Source organism: Melitaea cinxia, chromosome 19 (assembly GCF_905220565.1).
Source record: "Melitaea cinxia chromosome 19, ilMelCinx1.1, whole genome shotgun sequence".
Classification (NCBI taxonomy): Eukaryota; Metazoa; Arthropoda; class Insecta; order Lepidoptera; family Nymphalidae; genus Melitaea; species Melitaea cinxia.
The window spans coordinates 1,438,106-1,464,948 of record NC_059412.1 but is presented as its reverse complement, the minus strand read 5'-3'; the positions used below and the strand labels follow the sequence as shown (position 1 = coordinate 1,464,948).

Here is a 26,843-nt window from a genome sequence, read left to right as displayed (position 1 = left end):
GGTCCTACTGGCCTATTCTTTTAACTGAGGTAGGGTACAGCAGGAATTTCCTGCTTAAAATATGGAGCAGCCCGATTGGGGTAGTATCTCGACCTTACAGAAGATCACAGCAAAATAATACTGTTTTCAAGCAGTATTGTGTTCCTGTTGGTGAGTAAGGTGACCAGAGCTCCTGGGGGGATTGGGGATTGGGGATTTGGTCGGCAACGCGCTTGCGATGCTTTTGGTGTTGCAGGCGTCTATAAGCTAAGGTAATCGCTAAACATCAGGTGAGCCGTACGCTTTTGCCGACCTAGTGACATAAAAAAAAGAGGCCCTAAGTATGCTTACTAACAGGTAACCAATTTCGATCCTTTTGAACTTGGATGATAAACAAGCCCTTATCCCGAGCCTCTTCAGGAGCACTGGCTACCTTACCAATCTACCGTATGGTTGCGGTACACCATCAGTCTTGCTGCTACAAATTTTAATCAAAATATTTCCCGGTTTATCCTACGCCAATAAAATTTACAAGGAGTGAACCAATTTCGAAGCTTATTTTAGTTTTATTAAACAATGTTTATTATATGTATACGGTCTTGCTAGGGGTGTCAAAAACAATATTTATTTTAAATATAGATGGTTATTACCTTTTCAGCCTTGTCAGTGGGTGGAGAAGCCGGTGGACTCTGGGGTAGACCGAGGTCTTCATCGTCATCGCTGTCACCTCGGCCGCGCCGCCGCACCGCCGCTACTAGCTCCGCCTGCCGGATAAATTTGACATTATAACTAACAATTTAGACTACTATAACATTTAACTAATCCTGATTTATTGATTTATTTATTTATTCATGGTATTATTGTTGTTTTTTTTTTTTTTTTTTTTTTCATGAAAACAGAAATAAACTACTATTTTCTGTTATGGAGTCGATTTTTTTTACTAAGTATTTACAGGCCTAACTATATTACAAAAAAAAAATACGAATATTTTTTTTTTTTTTTTTTAATATATAGACTAGCGCTTGACTGCGATCTCACCTGAAGGCAAGTGAAGATGCAGCCTAAGGTGGTGCGCGCTTGCCTAGAAGATGCCTATTCACTCTTGATTTAAAGATACCCAAGTTTATAGTTCGTTGGAAAAACGGAAGCCGGAAGGGCATTCCAAATTTTTGCGGTGCGTATTAGGAACGAGGAAGCAAATACGAATAAATACTTGTAATACGAATAAAGTATAATATGGTTGTAATTTTTTTTAACATTAATAGCATAAATATTGTACAATTAACGAAAAATGAAATATTAATCGTAAATAAACGATTCATCACTAAGACAATTTCTAACAAAACCAGTACCAATTGTAAGACTAAAGAACTTCAAATACGATATCATCAAACAAACGTATAATTAGAGAATGAAACGCAACAATTAACAATAAAACAGCAATTATTCTCAAAATCATGTCAATTAAAGGAAACGATAGGGCTATCGCATGTTTCCGTTCGCCTTAGAACATAGAGACATTTATACATAAAATACACACACTTATACATCATGCTTATGTGTAAAACGAATTCAGAGTAATCGATGTGCAAATTTTGCTTACAAAAAGTAATATATGAAGCGATAACTTAGAGGCGATTGTGTGGGCGACGATTGTACCAGACAAGTTTTATTGAATTTCAAATTGTTAAATGAAATACTCGTATGTTATAATAATGATTGATAAATGCGTAATCACACAGAACTCATGTTGTAAAAAAAGAGAAGTGGCATACTAAATGGCATACTATATATCACTGCTAAGCCTTATAAATAAAAGACAAATGGCGAAAAAGTTTGATTTCAATAATTTAAAGCTATTTTTGCCTTAATATAAAATAACTAAAACTATTCATATGTCAGCGTATTCCTTTGGACATGTCGTTTGTGACATCGATTCGTTGGTTGTCGTTTGTCGCTTTATACATGAGACATCGGATAAACCCGACTTAGAAACATCATTTCAGCCTATTACAGTCCACTGCTGGACATAGGCAAATGGCGTGAACTCATGTGCCCATAGTCACCACGCTGGGTAGGCGGGTTGGTGACCGCAGGGCTGGCTTTGTCGCACCGAAAACGCTGCTGGCCGTTTTCGGTCTGTTTATTTCGCAGTTGGATGGTTATCCCGCCATCGGTCAGCTTTTTCAGTTCCAAGGTGGTAGTGGAACTGTGTTATCCCTTAGTCGCCTCTTACGACAGACACGGGAAGGACGACGAAAGGAAGAGAGGACGAGGATAGAGGGCGGGAGAGAGACGGGAAGACTTCGAAACGATATATATTTATTTCTTGCAAATTCCATAAATAATATATAATTAAAGGAAAACCAAACGTAAGTAACACAAGATTTCATTTACAGTAACAATTAAAGTAATCATATTTGTTACTAAGAATTATACAAAAAGTTTAAGTTCATTAAAATCATGTACCTGACCAAGCATATGTAACACAATATAATAACATATATAATAATAATAACATATATAACACACTTCGTTAATAGTATGACAGAATATTTTTAAAGATTATTTTCAGTGAATAATGCTAGCTATAGCGATACTATATTTCTAAAAATTAAAATTATTGGAGCTCTTTTATTTTAATCTTAGGAAACAAAAATACAAAAAATAGAACTAAGATAAGACATAATGTCAATGTCCGGTTAAACTTTTTCTTTCCGTTTTTTCTGTCATGCGATATAAGATATTCTTAAAAAATGTTATGACAATTACTTAATACGACATAATCATGTGAATAAATAACATTTTTTTCCTTAAAACATGTTTTTTAATGATTAATTTACTTATTATATTCGTGATTTTAAGTATTTTACTAACTGAGGTAGGGCACAGCAGGAAATTTCCTGCTTAAAAAATGGAGCAGCCCGACTGGGGTAGTACCTCGACCTTACAGAAGGACAAAGCGTATGTTTAATAAAACTTATATTTCTAATATTGAGAAGGTTGTTGTTGGTGCTCGTTGCAGTGATAGCTTTGTTTAACCAATCAAATTTCGAGTTAGTAAATAAATGAAATAATCGAATCAGTAGAAATTGACAAAAAAGAAGGAAAAAAGATACCGCCTTGAAGTACACCAAGTTCACACAATATGAAAAATAAATCTCAAAGTTACATTATCGTATTTTGATCGAAATTTTACGTCTTATACTTGTAATAGCGTAATTTATTTATCTATTGGTCTAATTTTTTTTTTTTTTGTAAATTGTTATGGTGATACTAAGTGTTGATACAGTTATTTTAAAAATTAATGTATTAATTTTCCTCCTCATCAGATCCTGGTTTCCTTATCATGGTACCGCCCTTGACATATCTCATTACCAACAAAAAAAGAATAATCAAAATCGATTGATAAACGACGAAGTTAATCGCGAACACACAAATAATATATATATATATATATTTGTGTGTGTGTTAAATATATATATATATATATATATTTTATTTGTGTATATATATATATATATATATATATATATATATATATATATATATATCGAATTGAGAAACCTCCTCTTTTTTTAAATTGGTTAAAAAATGTTGATCAAAGTAGGAATCGACACAACTCAATTTTTCTCAATCATTTCTCTGAATTAGTTCTCAAACATTATGCTTAGATTTCTAGTATGCCAGATTCAGTGTTCAAAAAGTTTGTTTAAAAGTTCACATATTACATATACATACATATTTCTAAATATTACATGATATAACAGTTGTATAATATGTATAAGCTAAGCTTGTTCTGTCAGACCTACCCATAGCCGGCCAAGTTTCGACTGCGACACCCATTGAAACCTCCTCCGCCATTGACTCATGCCCTTCACTTCACTTATCACTCACGTACTATCACTGTTTGATGATCACTCGTTCCGCCATGTTTATAAACAACACTGGTTAGTGACACTTATGTAAAAAAAAATTTTAAACGTCAAATGATTTTTGTACATCTGTAATCATATGTCAAATTTGATGGCTTGATATTGAAGTGCCTTCGATTTGGATAGTATACAACAAATAAAAAAAATATTCAATTTTGTTGATTTTTTATTTTATTTATATATAAATATAAGATTATAAAACGCGTACGTCCAGTTTATTCGATGACACAACGGTCACTCGCCCAACAAGTCAATTGTGAGTCAATGTTAAGCCGATGGTCCAATCGAGGCGTGAAGTTGCTAAATTAATTTGCATACTCATATTTCACTATGCGTAACTTTTATCTGCGGTTATTTAGTCATGCTTTATATGAAAAAGTTCAAATTTTAGTAAATTATTATCAAATTAATTACTAAAATTTTGTTATTAACTATTGCTTGTAATGAAAAATGTATTCATTGATACAATAATTTATTAAAGGTGAAAAATTTCTTTCTTTCTTTAAAAGTGCTTATCTCAGGAACTACTATTTTGAATTGAAAAATTGAAGCTATTACCGATTCGAAACGTAGATTCTGCAGAGAAGGATCGGTACAAAACACCGAAGTTACTCTTTTGAAAAAAAATGTACTTATATTTTAAGTAAACTTAAAATTCATGTTGAGACAATTGCAAAATCGTTTGTGAGATTTTATTATACATGCGAATACCATCATCTAGAAAGGAGACGTTTACTTTGCGCAGTCGGAAACTTGGGAGTTGCAGTTAAAATCAACGGAAATATCTATAAGTTATTAGCTGACCCCACAAACATTGTTTTGCCATATGTGCAATGTCCCCCTCCTTATAAGTTAGGGGTATGAAAAATAGATGTTGGCTGATTCTCAGACCTACCCGATATGCATACAAAATTTCATAAAAATCGGTCCAGCCGTTTCGGAACCGTAGGTATTGTAACTAACATTGTGACACGAGAATTTTATATATAAGACTAGCTGACTCGGCAAACGTTGTGTTGCCGCTATTACAACATTTAGGGGAATGAAAAATAGATGTTGTTCGATTCTCAGACCTACCCGATATTCACACAAAATTTCATGAGAATCGGTCAAGCAGTTTCGGAGGAGTTTAACTACAAACACCGCGACACGATAATTTTATATATTAGATTACGTGATATATTGAACGGTATGTAACTTGCATACCATTGAATAACGAACTCAAAAACCGCTTGATATATTTTGATTAACCCGTAGAAGTATTTTCGCTCTACTTCTAATGGATGTAAGTCCTTATCAAATTGACGTATACTCGTATAACAGTGAATAACGCTTTAAACGTAATATTGTGTTTGTTTTTTTTTTTAGTAGGTACAGAATTTCCTAGTATAAGTCATAATGTATACTTATGATACAAAATAATATGTTTCATGATTTTTAAATGTAATACATACGTCATTAAGTAAATATAGAGGAAATGGCGCGAAGCGTAAGCGCAACAAGTTTATTGAAACTTGATAACTGCTCATAGTCAGTTTAAATAATTTGTGGTAAATATTTTCAATAAAATTATAATACTTTATCATGATTATTTTAATACCTGTCTTTAAAAGTGTCCATAATGAATAAAACATCTTAGAGCATATAATGTTTAATTATTTTGATGTTTTTAATTTATTTTTAGAAAGTGTGTAACAAGTCTAAATATACCTAATTTACTATATCATGACAAATTTATTTGAAATTAAAAAAATAAAAATAATTGTTTGCATTTTATAGATTACAAATTTATTGATATTGATTCAGCACGTATCCGACAGCTGGACGCAAACCTCTTTTTTCATATACTTAAAGTGCAACACTAGAGGTTGCTAATTAGTTTTAATACTGGATAGCAATTGATACTGGACGATTTATACAAAAAAAAGTAAATAAAAAAATATAGTTTAAATGACGAAATACACGTGAAATCGAAACGACATCGATATTACAACACAATGGCAGCTCTGCTATCGGTTCATCGCCATTGTTACGAGAACCTCTTCACACGACGACGTGCACTTCCACCGTCTTGTTTTGTTAATAAAGATAAACACGCACTGTCTTTATGTTACAGAACCTTTTATTATTGGTATAAAATGGAACATTTAACATAATTTTCATGAGTATCCCGTTGGTGTAATTTGTAGAGCCTGATTTCATCAAGGATTATGACATCGATTTCCGCTCCGAGTTTGGGTGTTATATATGACACCCATAAGGAATATCTAATGATCAAAATTTGTATGTATTTTGATAGACTATTTTATTAATTTATATTAATATTAGAGTTAGAGTTTACATATATAAATGAGCTGATAACAATCGGATACGAAATTCATTTAAAAAGAAAGAACCCATATTTTTTTATACAATATGATTATTCTCATTATGCATTCCAGTCTCAAAGGACCAAGTTGATGCATGCCATGCAAGGAATGCTTAATCATGGAAGCTAGAGGTTTTTCAATAATATTCACATGAAAACTTTTTTGTGAAAAACTCATTTCTTAATGCATTTATAATCTGTTATTATGTGTAAACAAAAAAAGAAATACACAAAAGTTTTTTTGCAAATTATCTGTTTCATTTTTCATAAAATTTTCTAGTACAAAAGGTACATTTCGGAAAGTTATAGTCTTAAGTCCTCAGTGGGGCAGCATGGACTATAATCCTTCTCTTCTTAGTAACTCAATAACTCTATAGAGAAGAAGAAGCTTTTACCCAACACTGAATCATTTACTGTTTAAGTTCAAACAATTCAGTCAATACACTAGGCTATAAAACATCACGCTACGATAAAAACACAAAGTAGTCAACTTATTTAACCCGATACTATACACATAATTTTACCGATATTTTGTTTATATTGTTTTATCAGCATATTTTTGTTGGGTAACTTCTTTAGGCTCAAAAGAGTAAAATTTTTACGGATGAAACGGCAACGGATATCTAAAGCTTTAGATTATAAATATAAACGAGACTTAAAAATTAGCTTTCCAAAGAAGTTTCACTTCTGACGTGTGTACTTTGTACGCACGCACTTTTTTTCTGGGGATTATATTTATTAGGAATTTCGACACGAGAAATTAAGAATTATTTTAACGCGTTATTGGAACATTGAACAAATTACACATAGCGCACATTTTCCTCGTTCAGTATATAATTAACTTGTTTACGGAGTGTCAAATGATAGTTAACCGCAGCCTTGCCTGTAAGCATATCAACATCTTCGACCGAATTGTGTCAAATCGCTTTATGTCGAACAAACTGGTTTTAACCTGTTTATCCGGTTTTATCTAGTATTAACTGGTAAGATGAAACCTATAGTCAAATCATAACAAGGAACTAAGATAAGGTAAGGGAATGGGGGGTATGGTCGGTAACAACGTGCGATACTTCTGATGTATGCAGGCGTCTGCTGCGGTAACTGCTTACCAGGTCAGCCATACGCTTGTTTGCTTATTTTTAAAAGAAATATTTTTTGCCAAACTAAAACCTAATACTTACTGAGTAGGGTATAAAACAAGTAAGAAGTTTTATAGCCTAAATTATTTTGAAATATGTTATTGTCACCCTATTCGACTTGAGTGGATACTCAGTGTGTTAGTTAGAACCAACAAAAAGAATTAATACATTTATATAACAGGAAAATGTTAATAAAGTAACTAATAAAAATAAGATCACTAAAAGTTTTTCGAATTCAACTTAACACACTAAAGGATTCAAATAAAGTTAATTTAGACATAAACAACCTAATTATACGCGTGTAACGTTATGATTTAATGTTATTACAACATCAAATGCTGCGTGGGCGGGAGATCCGAGTTGCGAAACTAAATTTATAGATTAATTTGTATACATTGATGCAGAGATTACATATTATATTAAACTATGCATTTATGTAAATAAAATTATAGAAGTCAGTAGCCGTGCACGTCTAGAAAACTTTTCTTTTAGTCTTCGGAATGTTTTAAGTTCTTGGACTTCACTTGGTTTATATGTGAAAAGTATTTCGTAATATATGCTTAATAATTAAAAGATAATATATACTTTGCAAAATATACATTGAAACATGCCTTTGAAGATTTTTTATTCAATGAATTAATTTTGACTTTGTTGAAAAAGTTTTAAGAAGTAATCATTGTTATAAGGATATTCAATGAACTGTGTTTTCTTTCGTAGCCTTTTTGATCTTTTTCTTTTGTACATAAAATAAATTGTTAATGTGATAAGCAATGTAGACGACGTCGCAATTTTTAGAAGCAGTATTAAACAAGGATAAAAATAGTGCTTTTATAAATATCTTAACTTAAAAATCTTTGCAATTAAAATTATTGTGACCTAGATTTGTGAAATACTTCAGTACACTAATGTTAACGCTAATAACCGCAAGGCTTACCATTAACTTTTGACTATGAAATAGAATAACTGTAGAAAAAAAAAAAAAAAAAAACTAACAGAAATTAACAAAAAAGTTATGTGGTGTCATGGGACACCAGGTATAGGAACGATGTTCTTTCGGATAGTATAGAAGCAACACAATTTGAAAAAAAATGTTGAATTTTATATATATTTTCTAGTCCTTGTTTTTTTTTTTTAAATTTTGTTGATTGGTTTTTAATTAAGAACATAAAAGTATTTAGGAAATGTAGTATTTTAGAAAATTACAAATACCGTAAAATAAAATAAATCAAATCAAGAATTTCGTTTCAATAATTATATACATAACAAAATTAATTAAACTATATATTATTTTCCCACTACATATATTATAAGTACGGCTCCAGTCATCGTTATGGTTATTATTGACGCATGCGCCACAAATGTACCTCGAATAATGAACCTGCTGCTTACTGAATATCCATTATGAACGCCTACGAACTTTTAACCTCAGCTCTTACTATATTTATGATATTATTGTAATGCCAAGCAATTGGCTATAGCGCTAGTGTATACATTGGGATGTTTGAGGGTTTTCGCGTTTGCGTTTGTTTTGTAGTGTTTTTAACACCTGATACAATTTTCCAATCTACGAGAGAATGTTGAGTGTAGTGCGATTGTCGTTAAAGATATATTTTTTTAATCATTAATAAATAAATAAATAATCGCCCAGACCACGACAAACATCTATATGGCCGATACAAATGTCTGTCATGGGCGGGAATCGAACCCGCGACCGCCAGCGCAACAGTCAGTGCTATGACCGCTGCGCCAACGCATCGTCAGATCACTAATTGTGAGTTTCAATAATTTATTTCTGATTTTGCTAAACATAAAGCTTATATGCATATAAATATTTACAATTCGAAATTAAACGGTTCATGAGTAAAACGAATTGTTTTTTTATAGGAACCAGACTAAAGAAAATCGTCGCAAGATGAGAAGAGATTCTTGCGAATATATTATACGTAAAGCCCACAGTAAGCTACGATTGTTGTTACAGTACTTCTGGAAAACTACATTAAAACTGCTAAATAATACTGCTTTCAAGCAGTGTTGTGTTCCTGTTTATGAGTAAGGCGACCAGAGCTCCTGGGTGGAAAGGAGATAGAGTCGGCAACGCGCTTGCGATGCTACGGCAATCGCTTATTATCAGGTGAGCCGTACGCTTATTTGCCGACCTAGTTGTATAACAAAAAAAAAAGTTAAAAACAAGGGGAAACATATGTAGGGCCTATGCTGAACGCTAGCGTAACCAGTGCCATAACTGTATCTCTTATCATTCTTTATTTTAAAATTGAAGTCACGACCAATCCTTTAAATCCACGTATGCTAGCCAATGGGTCATTTCAATACGTTCGTTTTAGTAAACTCATAATTCAATATCCATGTTTATCCGAATTTGTAAGCCTTTCACGATGATCGGCTACTTTTTGTGTGTGGGCAAACAGACTCGCTTTCAATATTGACATTATTTTGAATACACTTAAATCTCCTTTGGAGATAAAACTTTCTATCTACAAACGGCAACTTTTTATAATTTAAACATATGTGGAATAACACACATTTATCTTTTTTTCTTTATTACAAAGATGGCAAACAAGCGTATGTTCCGATTTATGGTAAGCGGAAGTTATGGACGCCAGCAATATCAGAAGCCAGCGCGTTACCGACCTTAGGGGACCCCCCCCTTGGGGGTCCCTTAGGGGACATCCACTAATTACGTGAGCTCAGATTGAGTTCACAACTAATTACGTGAGCTCAGAGGAGGGGTCCAATTAAATCTCACAAAATCTCATTTAAACCAAGAATAATCGAAAATCTCACACCAACTTCAAAATATATAAAATATCAAAAAAAAAATTTGAGTGTTAATTTTTCCCGCTAAAATAAATCGCATGGCTATTAAAATCATTTAGTTTTTGCTTTGAATTTTATTTAATTTCAATAAACTAACTATAGTATACTTAAACAGTTTATTATGTCCCGTCAATCTCTATTATATTCACGTAAGGGAAGGGAGGGTCCAGGCAAATCTCCAAAAATCTCACCTAAAGGTGGGAGGAGGTATAAACTGATCGAAAAATAACTCACGTAATTAATGGATGCCCCCTTATCACCCTCTAAGGGAGCTCTAGCTACCTTACTCATCACAAGAAAACAATACTATTTAAAAGCAATGTTATTTAGCTATTAGCTGTGATCTTCTATAAGGTCGAAGTACTTCCCCAATCAGGCTCCTCCAAATTTTGTACAAGAAATTTCATGCTGTACCCAATGTCAATAATGTAAATGTTACTGAAAATATCATCATCCTAGAATATTTCCATGCAGTTTTTATTGTGAAAATTTTCGAGACGGCGCAGTCCGTTGAGAGTAGAATACGTTACGATATGGGATGATTTATATACATACGAGTATATATAAGCATCTTTATATGTTTGTCAGCTTTAATTTTATAACTATTTTCAAAAGCTTAGAATTCTAGATTCCTCTTAAATCCTTATTTTCCTAGTTAAATAAAAAATAAACTTATGCTGGAAAATTATATAAGCTTTTCCATCTGTCATTATATGTTATATTAAGCAATGACCCCGCTTTCTGCTTCAGATTAGGGGGTTTAATTTCCGCCCTGGCTCTGGCTGTACATAATATTTATTTACAAAAAATATCTTCTTAATCTTGTCCTACTGTAACAAACGATTACGTCTTAGTGAAATATATTTAAAAATTTAATACGATAAATGTCGAGTCACTTATTAAATTTATAGAACATAAATTAATTCCAAAAATAAATAAATTATCATAGTCTAAAATAAAAAACTGGTATAATTACTACAAAAACGCAGTCAATGAAGCGTCGCGCTGTCAGTTTCGTCTACTTCCTGGTATAAATATAATACACTCGTGAATATATTTTTTGCAATTTTTCAAGGATTCGACCTGAGTAAGACGCCTCAAAGGTTGAACCAAAATATAGTTACGTGTTTAGAGCAGCACTGTTTATTTGTTTCTTGGTGGGTATATGAATTTATTACTGTTACGATCACCACTGTGAGTCAGAGCGTGATATTTTATAGCCTATAAACCTACTCGATAAAAATATCGATAAATAAGCAAAGAAAACTTAATTATGATTTTTTTTTCATAAATAAATGAATAAATCCCTTTGTTTTATTAGTTACTACAAAACAATTGTTCGATAATGTCAAAAGCTCGATATCGATCGGTCGATATCGTTAGCGGTCTCTAATTCGATCCTCACTAACAACAAAATTTGTATAGGCAGTACAGACATGTGTCTATGTTTCTGTTTGTATGTTTGTTTACAAAGCTCGAATTATATGTACAAAAAAATATGAGCTGAAATATTTTGTCACGTGACTGATAGAATGTTGTTTACATCCCAAATAATTTTCTGAACCATTGCACAATTGTTGCTAGCCTTGTTGTCAGATTTAAAAACAAAAACGGCATAACATTGTTTTTAACCGACTTCCAGCAAAGGAGGAGGTTACTCAATTCGACCGTATGTATATAGACGTATATATATTTATGTATGCTCGGGGATAACTTATAAACCGATTTTGATAATTCATTTTTTGTTGGAAAGAAGATATCCCAAGTGTAATACCATGATAAGGAAACCAGGATCTGACGATGGGATCCCTGATAAATTGAAGGAAAACCTCGAAAATCGTAGTGACGACTAGTGCGTTTTTTAATTTTTTTCGTCTACTTACGTTGTATTACTTGTCGATGTTATTGAAGTCAGTTTTTTTCGTGTGCGAGCAAACACCATTATTATACGACTAGGTCGGCAAACAGGCATATTGCCCACTTGATGGTAACCGTTTACTGTAGCTTATAGACGCCTGCAACACTAGAAGCATTACAAGCTCGTTTCTACCCTAACCCTCCCCAGATGCTCTGGTCACCTTACTCACCATAAGATCGCCTTAACATTACTCGAACGCAGTATTATTTAGCTGTGATCTACTGTCTGGATCCCCAGACGACATGCTCCAAATTTTAAACAGAATATTACCGTCCGTGTTCTATCAAAATAAAAACTAGATCAGGATATATAATTGCTTCGCGGAAGTGCTTAGCGTCCCCGTGATCCCCAGGCGAGCGAAGGAACACCCCGGAGGTTTTAGTCCGTGCGAATCGGACATACCCTCCAGCTCCCCCGGGCTGGAGGCATCAGTTAGGGATTTCCTCTGGGTCAACAAAAAAAAAAGGATATATAATTGCTACGATACGTGTACTACGATGTAACACTAATTTAATATTTTTTAGGTCAAAAAACAAAACAATATATTTATATAAGTTAATGTTGATATTAGTTGAAACTTTTAAAAGCATTGTTACGTTTTTCAAAGAAACATAACAAAAAATTGGTGTCGAAATACTCTAATTACTGTTACAAAACAATGGGTTTGAAGAATACGAATGAAAAAAAATTTGCGTGTGTGTTCACACCTACATTTGTATGTGATATAGTTTACTTAATAAAATGTAAATAAAATATTACACCTGAACACAAACTAGTTTGCTTTCAGAGTGTCCCAATAACTCTTTTTTCAACCCCTTGAAGTTTTTGTGCCTGAAACTGCTTCACTTCTTCTGTTCATGTACGCACTACAAAGTTTTAATAATATTTTAGAATAAAAAATAATCGTTCATGTATAGAACAAATTAGACTGGTATTTTGGCATTTGACGGAAAAAAAGAGTATATAAAAAAAGAAAAAAAAATTCGATCCAGATAGCTTTAGTGAATCCTTTTGATAGTATAAGATAACCCTACAGACGTGAGTTAAAACGCATTAAAAACTTCGTTCTTTTTTAAAGTCGGTTAAATAGAACATTGAAGTCTTCGTCCCTTGCTCTCACGCATCGCGTTCGTTCAGTTCCGCGTGTGTTGCCTTACATTCGTTTTACTATATCTGATTCTATCGTCCAAATCTTGCAGGTAAAGTGAAGTTTGTTAGTTTAAAAAATATCTATTAAAAATCATAGGCTTATATCTGTTGGATACCGTTAAACGTCAGATAGCATTTTCAGTAACCGGTTAAGCCGGGTCTTTGAGTCACACACACACACACACACACACACACTAATACAACAGATTACCCATTTTTATACCATGTAGCGTTGTGATGAGTCTTAAAAATAATACTTTTTTTATTACACAGGTGACATACAAGCATACGATCCAACTGGTGGTAAGCGGTTACCGTAGCTTATGGGCGCCAGCCAGGAGCATTACCAGTGCGTTGCTGAACTTATTCCCGACCCCCCAAAGGAGCTCTGACCACGTTCCTCACCACAGTAACACAATCCTACTTTAAAGCAGGGTTATCTATCTCTGATCTTCTGTAAGGTCGAGCTACTTCCACAGTCGTCTTGTTGTGCCCTCTTTAGATCAAAGAAAATTTGAAGGAAAGTCGCTAAATATCTTAACACCAAAATAATTATATGGAAACTAGCTGTGCTCACGACTTTGTACGCGCGGAATTTTAAAAAAAAGTTATTGTTTAGTTTACAGTTATAAAATAAATAAATTTCAAAAATAGAAGTCCTAAGTTACTCCTTATTTTATCGGCTATCTGCCAGTGAAAGTCCCGTCAAAATCTGTCCAGCCGTTTCAGAGATTAGCCGGAACAAACAGACAGACAGACAAAAATTGTAAAAAATGTTATTTTGGTATATGTACCGTGTTTACATCCATATGCTTTTAGTAAAAAGCAGTTATTTTAATATTACAAACAGAAACTCCGATTTTATTTATTTGTATAGATTAATTACATAAATATGTTTCACCTCCCATTAAAACATTCAATTAAATAAAATATTCAATTCCTTTATGTAATTACGTGTCGTGTGTAATAATTTGTTATTAAGAGTAAAAGTGAGCGCGTTTCGATTTCTTTTCAACGCAATACATTTTAATATGAAAATGGTTTGTAAAAAATGATGATTGGTATAACGAGATATAGTATATCTACTACATAAGATCTAGAAATAATTTAGATTTAAATCAATTTTAAATATATTAACGTATATTTTATATATATTAACGTTATCCGCATACAATAAAATTGAGATAAATTGAAATAGTTTAGCCGTGACTAATGAAAGAAACTTAGAACTAGACCAAACAACTAGATCTATAAATGTAAGAAATATGGGACAATAATTTTATTGAAAAACTGTACTATAGTATGTGAGTATTCGTTAATTAAATATATAACCTCATTTTAATTTTATAATAGTTTTTCCTATGCTACACAGTGTAACATAGTAAGTTGTACATATATGTATAAAAGGGTGGTATAAAGTTCTAATCCTTCGACGTTATAGCACTTCCTACGTCCTACTTAGCAGCAGGACATCCCATGCCTACTGTCCTTATAGACTTAAGTATAGGATACCCTTGTGTCGAATAGTATAGATACATATATGATAGTCGAACATCAAGTGTCTCTGTGCCTTGTACTATTGGCAAAGATCATTCAGGCAGATTTTCTTTAAAGAAATTCTGAGATGTGTATCACACTTAAGTTGAATATTCTATGCCGTGTATAGTTTACAAATGTAAACATATTGATTACAGATTGCACCTCATAATCTGGAAAAACACGCATAAAACTAACAAACAAAGAACCAGATAATGACATTAATACATGCAGACAAAAAAAACATAAAGACATGAAACACACAACTATAGGACTAATAACACTAATAAACTACTATAATATAGATTAATTATGATTAAATAACACAAATAAACTATTGAGATTTAAAAAAAAAATCGCTGCTTAGTTTTTTCAATAATCAATAAAGAAGACCGAAATATAACCAAGGGTAGAACTCATTCCCACAGACAATCCCTACACTGTAATTTCATTTTTTTTCCACTAGCCAAATTTCGGCTTATCTTTTGATGTTCGACTCGTTATTTGCAAGATAATCATTATTAATTAGAGATGAAAGTAATGTCGTAACATAATCCGGAGGGTAGACGGACCGTGACATATGTGTACATACATTTAAATACGCACTTACGTGTTTGAATTGAGACTTTCTAAAAAAATTACAAAAAAATAATATTAACTGAAAATGCCGAAATGAATTTCAGAATTCAAGTTTTAGTCTAATCTCGAATACCCTCTGAACGTAATTAAGTTACAATTAATTCATTTGCAATGTACACGTAAAAGCCGATATGTGTAGTAAAAAAGTTTAATAGAAATTCTTAAATTATAAAATTGTTATAAAAAAACTTTCAAGAAATTAAAAAAATAAATACTATATTTTTTTTTTGCTTAAACTTACTGCAGTGTTTTTAAATTAAAAACTTAAAATCAAATAATTAATCGTGTCTTGATTATTAACACGGAAAGTTTTGATCTCATCTTCTCGATTGTGTCCTGTAACCACTTAACATACATACACATATACGACTTAGGCTTAGGTATTTGGAGGCTAGTAAGAAATGTATAACATAAGCAGCAACATAAGAATAGCGAAAAAAATTATATAAATGCTGGGTTGTCTGGAAGAAATGGCTTATTAGTCATAGTCCGCAATAAAGTAAAAAATAAAAAAATAACCCTTTCTTTGTAGTCGGGTAAAAATGGTTGTTTCGGTTAGTAGAAAATTAATATTTTAACAGTAAAAACCTTTGAGATTAACCCTTTTTGCATAACAAAATATTTAAAAAATCAAAATCGTAAAACTAATAAAGTAATAAAACTTCTAAAGCAACATCAAAATAAAATGTTATGCCGCACATAACATTTTATTTTGATGTATAACATTACTCACATTAAACTTATAAGTAATATTTAATTTTATGTGTGTATAAAAATAATTCCTTGTACTTATCCAATTTACCTGAACAAATATGTAATATAAATTATAAACAAAAGTAAAACATAAATAATTACCAAAAAGACTTTAGTCGTAAACACCCATGCTATATTCCAAAAATTCCGGAAGGCGTCTTTTAAAGAACGCGCCATTTTTGCAAACACAAACCACACAAAGTAATAATATTAAAAACAAAGTTCAACACTTAATTTTTTTTTAATATATTACGTCATTTATTTATTTTTTGTATTCAAATTTCGAAAAAAAAAAAACAAAACCGTTCTAACACTACATAGTCATCATCGAAATATTTGTTATTTAAAAACCGAACACGAAAAAATTAAGCGTATGAGAATTTGACGATTTTTTTTTTTTTTTTTTTTTTTGTTGGAAGCAAATTCAAATACCGAACACAAACACGGCAATATAAACACGTCGATTTGCACGCGCGCCGTTTTTGAAAGTCTGACCAGTCAGCGAGACGATACAGATTGTGAGATGCATCCTACGAATAGTTTTACTTTCTAAGCGAAATGGCTCTATGATACGCTTGCTTTTATTAATTTAATCTGTTTTTATTATCATAAATAATGAATCCGATAAAATTTTGACTACTTTAAACTTCCTTTACAAACTTCAGTTCTAGAAAAAGAAAAAAAAAATAGATTTGGTTAATAACCTCTGTCATTGGTTAGTCTCGATAAAAAATAATAAGTTTGGTATAAATCAGCCTTAAACGTTTAGTCTACTTAAAAAAACTTTACTACTTGCAAATAAAATTAACATAAAAATAACATTCATCACTCAACAAACAAATTTAATAAAACTCTATAACATAGACAAGCAACGAAACCACTATAAAAATCTGTATGAAGTTTACAAATATTTGGATGACCGATCTTGCGTTACGGTAACGGCCAGTTGCTTCCACTTATAGTTCGGTTAAAATTTTTCTATTTTTTAAATATAGTAAATATAATATTAACATAAACTTCATATGAATTATAATATACAGAATAAAATATATGTAGATATATTTTTAATTATTTTTTTTAGTGTGGTCAGTATTATTAAACATTACTGTTAAATATGTTTGGGGTAGAGCCACAGGATTTCAGATTATAATTCAGCCTTCCGCAAGATCCAGCGCTACTGGACCAATACATAATATGTACTAAATAATTAAATTTTTAGGATTATTAGGCTTTTAGGATTATTCATTTAAAATTTTAAATAATTTAGTTAATAATTTGTTCCTTTCCGAAATATAGCAAACTGAATTGTCAGTGGGCTGGTCATATCTGTCGCGGAACGCTTACGTCCAGCAGTGGACTATAAAAGGCAGATTATGATAGTTAATAAATATCACGAACAAAACCGAACGCTACGCAATGTATTCCACATTTCACAAATAATTAACACCAGTTTATAAATACGTATTAATTTGTCTTGTATTAAAATTAGGAGAAAGATAGGATAAAAGTAAATAAACTAAAACACTTTCACCTAAAACATTACCAAATTGTTGATTTTTCTCTTTTTAAAGTTTTATTTAAGCCAATTTTGTAGAGATTTTTTTGTTTTATAATTTAATTAATTTTTGCTAAGATAGTTATTGTCGAAAGCAGCAACAGGCTCATATGAGGTTTGATTTATTAAAAGGCATTGAGAAGTCCTATCAAATTTCTTTAATTCGTCATCAGATCATTACTATAATTCTATGGGATCAAACAAGTCCTACTAATAATTATTATAAATGCTTAAGTTTGTGATGATGTATGTATGTATGCATGTATGTATATTTGTTACTCTTTCATGCAAAAACTACTGGGCCGATTTTAATGGCACTCGGTACCTAGATAGCTGGAGATCTAGAGAAACAAATAAGCTATTTTTTATCCTGACATTTCCACGGGATCGGAATATATAAACTTAGAAAAGTCAACGACCGACACCCGTGGGCCAGTCTACATTGTTTATCATATTAATAATGTATTTTTTATGTCAAAAAAGGTCGAAAGAATAAATTTTACATGTAGGTACTTTGCTATTCCTCGGCCAGAGAACACCAATATGTGAAATTTGTGTAAACATAGAACTTACAAAAATGATATTTTCTTATACGTTTCATAAATAAATGTAAAAAAGGCTCAACGTTATCACTTAACTAGCTTTTGCCCGCGACTTCGTCCGCGTGGAACAGTTTCTTTGGGCTTACTGGGGAAGCTCTCAAAAGGAAAAAAGCCCCGATTTTGAAACATTCTTCATTGGTGCTCCGCTCCTATTGGTTTTAGCGTGATGATATATAGCCTATAGCCTTTCTCGATAAATGGGCTATCTAACACTGAAAGAATTTTTCAAATCGGACCAGTAGTTCCTGAGATTAGCATGTTCAAACAAACAAACAAACTCTTCAACTTTAGTATAGATTTAAACAATGCTTAAGACGGGACGGGACTAGGAATCAACACGCAAGATGTTAGATCGACGCCTTATCGCTAGTTAGCGACTTTGAAACAAAGTCATAAAGGGAGTAGTACCTACATACCTGATAACTGATATATAATAAACGATAGGTATAAAAAACCAACATGCATACAAAATACTCAATCAAAAATTAATTTTTTCAAGTAGCCTTCAAATTGTACATATAATGATGGTGATTAACTGGGCCTGGATGTAATATTTGATGTATTATTTCCATGTATATTTATCAACATACATACAACGTACATACATAAATACAACGTAGGTAGATGAAAAAATAGTCAAGAAAATACGCATTATCAAAGATTACTCCAAAAGTTGTAAGAATCAGATCTCGATGAAACTTAAATGTGACCACATGATAAACATCGGCTTTCGATTAAATTAAAAATTATTAAAATCGGTACACCCAGTAAAAAGTTATGCGGATTTTCGAGTTTCTCTCGATTTCTATATCTTTTTTTTTCTATATACTTTCTTTTTAGATTTCTTCATATCTTCTATCATGGTACTACATCAGGGATATCTCCTTTCCAACAAAAAAAGAATTATCAAAATCGGTTCATAAACGACGAAGTTATCCCCGAACATATATAAATACTAGCTGACCTGGCGAACTTCGTATCACCTTATTTTTTTTCTGAAATATAATAATAACATAATATATCAAAATAAAATATAGCCTATCTTTTAAGTTGGATCAAACTGCACACGGTGTGCAAATTTGACTAAAATCGGTTAAGTAGTTTAGGAGTCCATTGAGGACAAACATTGTGACACGAGATTTATATATATTAAGATATATTACGGTCGAATTGAGTAACCTCCTCCTTTTTTGAAGTCGGTTAAAAATAGGGAGCATAGAATAGCACTATGAGTAATGGTAATCGACACGCGCGTCGACAAGTGCAAAACAATAAAACACGTGTTTTACACGAAATTATTTAGTTTTTAATTGGAGTACCGTTCAAGATGTTTGAAATAAATAAATAAAAAACAAGCTCTACGTAAGTTTGGAATTACGCGCAGGTCTCTGTACACACTGGGTACTTTAGACCAAAACCCAGGACCTAGCAAACAATGTAACCCGATAGTTACGTCAGATAAGCATTGATACCCAAACTTATTCTACTAATAATATAAATGTAAGTTTGCTAGGATGGATGGATATATGGTAGGGTGTTTGTCACTCTTTCACGAAAAAATTTCCACGCAATTTGGTACGTACATATAGTTGAAGATTTAGAACAACACATAGCCTAATTTTTATCCAGAAACTAACTACGGGGTCGAAAATTATGAGGGTGAAATTGCGAGACGCGGCTAGGATTCTATATTACTATTATTAATGTAAGTACGGATTGACGCGTTGGTCACAGCAACTGTTGCGCTATCTGTCAACACAAACAAACAAATGTTTGGGATAGTCCAGGGTTGGCACTAATATAACTTGTTCCTAGGGGATATACAGTCTGAAAAACGACTACATAGGTCATACAGACCTTTATTATGATCTGAACGATTGGGATAAGATAGCCGAAATACCCATACATCTATAGAATAAAATTTCCATAAAAATACCGTATCAAATACCTCAGGGTGCGGGTTGAAGTTCCTTTAGTACAAGTTATACTGAATATAGTTTTTCTTTTTAAAAGATAAGCCTTTGAGACAAAAATACAAGTAATAAAAAATAAATATAAATAAACTCAAAGGCCCTAAAGGTAGGATTTTCTGTGTCGGGAGTCAGGAAGCACACACAATACACAAGCACAATCGCCCAGATCACGACAAACATCTAAAATATGGCCAATATAAATGTTTGTCATGTGCGGGCATCGAACGAGCGATCGCTAGCGCACATACAGTGCTGTGGCATTCAAGTACATATACTGACTACTGATCTCCAGCGCAATAGCCAGTGCTGTGACCGCTGCGCCGACGAGTCGTCTAAATATTTAGTGTTGATGGCACAGATTAGGCGCTGCCCTTCAACTTTACTTTAAAATTGTATGCAGATAGATATAGACATTAAAGGAGTACTATAAATTTTCTATTTGCGACTCAAGCATAAAGCGTAAAACGATACCAACACTATCGCCAAACGCTCAATATCCATGTCGAGACCCATATTCAACTAACTCAGGTATCAATATAATTATGTATATTAATCTATAATATAAAAATGAGTCGCTTAATGTGTTGCTAAGCGCAAAACTCGAGAACGGTTGGACCGATTTCGCTAATTCTTTTTTTTAAATATTCCTTGAAGTACGAGGATGGTTCTTACAGAGAGAAAAATTCTAAAAAAAAAAAATTTAAATTTCCTAAAAAAGTCTAAAAACAACACTTTTCTATACTCCCATACAAAAGATTTGTGATAATACTTAAAAGTCACTGTTAGGCGATACGAAGTTCGCCGGGTCAGCTAGTATTATATAAAACTGATTAATTTGTATTAAATATATTATAACACGAGTTTCTCGGGGTATACCAATAATTAAGGAAATTATATAATTGTACAATACATAACATGAATTCTATACATAATATTATTTAATACATATTCATTAAGAGGTAAAATTCCACTTTAAAATATAATTTATTGCCTACATAAATTTCATATTATTTCATATTATATTACATTTTTGACAAAATTTTTCTTCATTAGGTCACAGGTGTACCTCTGAAAGTATAGATCAATAGAAACGAACAGACGGAGTTAACATAACATAACAATACACTTTATCGTACACCAATACAGAAATAATAGGTACATATCAGATTGATTTTAACAGAGTATCCATAAGGTACAAAGCGCGGCCTTATCGCTGAAAAGCGATCTTTTCCAGGCTACCTAGTAAGTATTTTATATTATAATTATATATTATATATTTTTGTCGTGGTTTAGGCGTTTGGTTTTTATTGTGCTAATAGGACTACTCAAGTCTTCATACTGGCTGTTTCCTCATAGCACAAAATTAAATCTATATAAATAAAAATGACTGTTGCTAAGCGCATTACTCGAGAATGGCTCGACCAATTCGGCTAATTTTTTTTGTATGTTCCTTAAAGCCCATGGAAGGTTATAATACAAAATAAAAAAAAATAAAAAAATTTACTATTAACTTTTGACAGACGAAGTCTGTCCGGACAGCTAGTTAAAAATAACAATATTTGCGATTAAGTCCCTTAGTTCTTATGAGGGCCGTTGAGTGTTGCGTCGATATATCTATATAAATCTTTTCCTTGTTACAATATTAATATAGTTTATAGAAAACTAGATATAAAATTAAAAAAAAATTACAACTCAAAGAATATGCCAACAGCTCGCGAACCGGTCCCAAACCGGTATATTTTATTGAATACACCTGAATCAAAGCATTCTGTTTCTTTGCGAGAGTACGATAACTAACAATCTAATCAAAATTAAAATTTATATTCAACTAGTATTTAGTTACTTTAAAATCATTGTAATTTAATTTATTATTTTAATATAAAGCTACCACACGCAGGTGTAGTCTGTTAAGAAGAATCAATTCTCAATAAGTCACCTAATAATTATAAATTCAGTCAAATCCCGCCCAAAAGCGTGTAAAACTAACTTACTAATCTCTGTCATATAATCTCTCACTGAAAAAAGTACAGGGCCTGTTACACCGCTTTAACAGATGACGGTATTCAACAGATAAAAGATTTTGACATATTCTTTTTTACCATCGATTTCACTATTTTTATTCGCTGATGTGAATCTTAAAATTGTAGATTATTAACTGAGGCGATCCTAATCACCTATTCTATCTCCTGCTGTTAAAGTCTATTCGTAACTTATTTGGAGGTAAAATATTATCCATAACCTATGAAACCGGCCCTTGATTTCACGCCTGCTATGTATTCGTACACGAAAGCGCGCTCGTGTTTACAATTCCATAATAATACCATTATTTCAGAAAAAAAAAAGATTTTACAAAAATCATTAGGTGTTTAAATTAGCTTAGCTTCTTTGACACAATATACTATACTACTCATAGAATTTGATAAATATATTTTTGGAAAACCCGTTTGTTGAACAAGTTCATTGGGAATATAGAATAAGTTAACATGTGACTGGAATAGTAAAGAAACGAGGATAACTCGAAAAAAGATATATTGTAAGATGAAAGATGAGCTCGATGAGTCGATGACGCACTACAAAAGTTCGCCTAGATACAAAGACAATATTGTAAGAGTTATGAATTGTCTTACTAATATAAACATAGTAAATCTTTTCTATTTGTGCTTAGTATAGATGAGTTCCAATAAAACATATTAGACGTATAATGAATATACAACAAACTTTTAATATTAGTTTGCGTTGCTACAATATCATTACAGGAGTTTTTTCAGGTAGGTTATGGCATTCTATCAAACTGTATATACTGTTAACTATTTCTAAGCTATATAATCAAAATCACTCCAATAGAAGGAAATTTAAGTTCATTATAATCGTGTCATCTATATTTGGCTGCTTTTTTGTATTTTTTTATAGACTCAGCCTGTAAAATCGACTTACTGATGACTCCTAGGGAGGTATGGATTTAGGGAAAGGGGTATTTTATATATAATAGACAATTTATTTATTTATTAATATATCATGTACTTTAATGCCACAGCACTGCATGTTGTGCTAGCGGTCGCTCGTTCGATCCCCGCACATAACAAACATTTGTATTGGCCATGTAGATATTTGCCGTGGACTGAGTGTTTGTGCTTGTGTATTGTGTGTGTTTCCGGACCCCCGACACAGGAGAAAATCCTACTGGGGGCCTTTGAGTGCGAAGCATTTATTTATATTTAATACCTCTCGTCTATAATGTTTCAATTATATGTTACTATGTTGTATGTACAGTACTTGATATTATCAACGTTAACAATGTTATATCAGGTAATATTTACGATACAATAAGAGTTACTCTTTGATAACAAAGCACTTTGCTTTTATTAAATTGAACCAAACTTGCAACAATGCCGCTATATATTATGTGATATTTTATGTCACATCGATTGCGTCTGTATGGCTGATCTAATTTGATAATTTACATATTTCAAAAGACTCCATGAAAACCCTCTATATTACTAACTATAAGAGTAGCAAAGATTAAGATGGAACACATGCTAGATAAACCGATATTAGAGTTCCGTAATCACTACTGTAAAATCGAAAAAAACTTACAAACAGACACTCAAAAGTTCTGAAGATAATTGTTGATGTAAAACTTCTTTACGTACGCTTGATTTGGAGAGTAAGCTGGTGATTGATATTGAAATTAACAATGCGCGCTTTAACAGCTGGTGATGCGTGACGAGAGCGTTACGAAAAGTGTGACCGGGTGAAGCGTACGGAAGTTAAAAGGGCCATATAAGTTAGTGAAGATAGGGAGTTACGTTTCGTAAGATTTACTTCAGTCGCGTGGTCTAAAGCACTCGTTTTTTGTCTTCTTTCACTCTCGTAATGACCCGTATATGTTTTTTTCGAAACATTTCATTCGGATTGCATCAACTAGTAACCATTTTGTTACGTATAGATTTCTAGTCTTATCCTAAACGTAAGTCAAAGTTAAGAGTATAATAAATTTAAATCTAGGAGCCAAATTATTTAGGTAATTATAACAATTTGTTCCCTGTTTTAATAAAAAAATCGCATCCGTAAGTTATCTGATAAAGTTATTCTTTAATTTCTTATCATAAAATAGTTTAGTGTAGGAATATATTAAAAGTTTGAATCATAAAGCTTACTTATATTTTTTTGCGATCAAATGGTTTTTTTTTATATTACTTAAATAAATAAAATAAATATCTTACGACATACACACACGGTCGTCTATTCCTATGATAAGCAACTCGATACTTGTGTTATAGGTAACAACCAACTGATAAGGCTATTTTTTTTTTACATAGAAATCACACCAAGACTCGGGCGGGAATCAAACTCGGCCTGCGGAGCAGAAAGCAGGGCCACAACAAACTGCGCCAACGGACTAGTAGAAAGTATAATACTTATTACTTATTTATATTTAACCGTATCATCATCAAATTTGACATATGTACCAACGCAAAAAAATGGTTTGTTGAAATGTCGTTTTTAAACACAATTGTTGATACAACCTTAGGCAATGAAGCACTAATTTTTTATGTATTAGATTTATTATGTAAAATGTTTATATATATGATGATTTTACAGAAAGGCTAATTGGAAACTGATGTGTAACTGGTTGATGTCCTTCAACCATTATTGATTGCTGGCAATGAGTCACAGGCAAACTCGAGGTTGTACCGTATTGCCTTATTTAAGCTTCGTAATTTGCCACTGACAATTATTATTATTTTTTTAATTAGACAGCACTGGATCTTAATAAGATATAAAAACTTTTTCTTATTAACTCTTTTCACCACAAACTTTTTTATTAATTCATAAATAATATTTTTTTTTAAACAAGACCTTTTCGTTATAAACTCTTTACGATCACATGAGTTATGAAGTATAAAGTAGAATCACAGCACTTTTAAATAGAAATTAAAAGTAAAAAGTTCGGTATTCGAGTGTGGCGCGCACACGCGGCGACGAGCGCGTTAGGATGGCGACTGTATGATTCATCCCATCTCGACGGATAGAAGGAAAACAAAATTGTATTCGATATGTACATATAACTGAACGCGGTTTTACGCACTTTAATGTTTTTATTTATACTATTAAATGTGGGTACTGTGTGGCTACGGTACTAAAGAATATAGCCACCCCCTCTCTTCCCGTGGGTGTCGTAAGAGGCGACTAAGGGATAACACAGTTCCGCTACCACCTTGGAACTTAAAAAGCCGACCGGTGACGGGATTACCATCCAACTGCTGGCTTTGAAATACACAGGGCGAAGACGGGCAGCAGCGTCTTCAGTGCGACAAAGCCAGTACTGCGGTCACCAACCCGCCTGCCCAGCGTGGTGACTATGGGCAAAACACATGAGTTCACGTTATTTTTGGCGTGAACTTGTGGAGGCCTATGTCCAGCAGTGGACTGTATGGTGTACGGTAGCGGAACCGTGTTATCCCTTAGTCGCCTATTACGACACGCACGGGAAGAGAGGGGGTGGCTATATTCTTTAGTACCGTAGCCACACAGTACTTTAAGTGATCCCCTGACAAATATTACGGTATAAAAGCTAGGTCAATCCTCTATAAATGATGTCGTGATTAAAAATAGCACAATTCGGTCTGTAACATCCCACAGCTGGGCATACGTCTCTTTCTCCATGTAGGAGAAGGATAAAAAATAGCACACAGACTGCATTAAGATTAATAATTCGATTTTTATTTTGTTTATATGACATGTATAAATAAATTTTTCCTCTTGTCATATCTTGTCACGCTAAAAAAACTCCCATATATGTGTATTTTCGATTGTCTTTTATGGACAATCCTTATGGATAAAAAACTATTCACTCAACCGATTTCAAAACTTCTTTCATCGGGAGAATGCTGCGTTATCACTGAGCGACAGGCTATATTTTAACACGATTCGTCCCGTTAGAATTTAGCCTGATCCGCCACGGGCGGAAAGTTTAAATAAATTTTTGTCTGTCATTGACCAAATTTCTCCTACACTTAGTCTATTATATTTTTTATAAAATGAAAAATTGGAGGGCGTTATCGAGGCAACTAGTATTTATGTATTGACTGACTGATACTTACTCTTAAGTTTTTGTTTTAAAATGTATTATATATACAAAGAAGAAAAAAAACATCAAAAAGATAAAAAGATATACTTCGCTTGCTCCACTTCACAACGGCAAGTGAACACACATCGCTGAACACGTAGTGCTTATAAAAATCGTTTCTTAATACATATATTAAATAAAACACCGTCCACCTTATAAAATAAAATGAATAATAAAAATTTAGCAAATTAAAAATTAAAGAATAAAATAAAAAATATGCCCTTATTATATCTTAAATTCTACACTCATTAAAAAGGAATTTCGAGTCGGCGCTAAACGTTAAAGAAATAAGCACTCATAAAAATTTTAATGCTAACTTTGGTCAAAGAACG

The 26,843-nt window shown here is 32.4% G+C and overlaps 1 protein-coding gene across 1 annotated transcript in view; it reads right to left on the bottom strand.

Moving 5' to 3' along the window:
- The window catches only part of LOC123663042, a 71,408-nt gene that overhangs the window by 30,987 nt on the left and 13,578 nt on the right, over window positions 1-26,843 (bottom strand). The window contains exon 5 of the mRNA XM_045597782.1: window positions 630-743. Coding sequence (XP_045453738.1) covers window positions 630-743 — 114 coding nt within the window. The remainder of the gene's footprint in view (window positions 1-629; window positions 744-26,843) is intronic.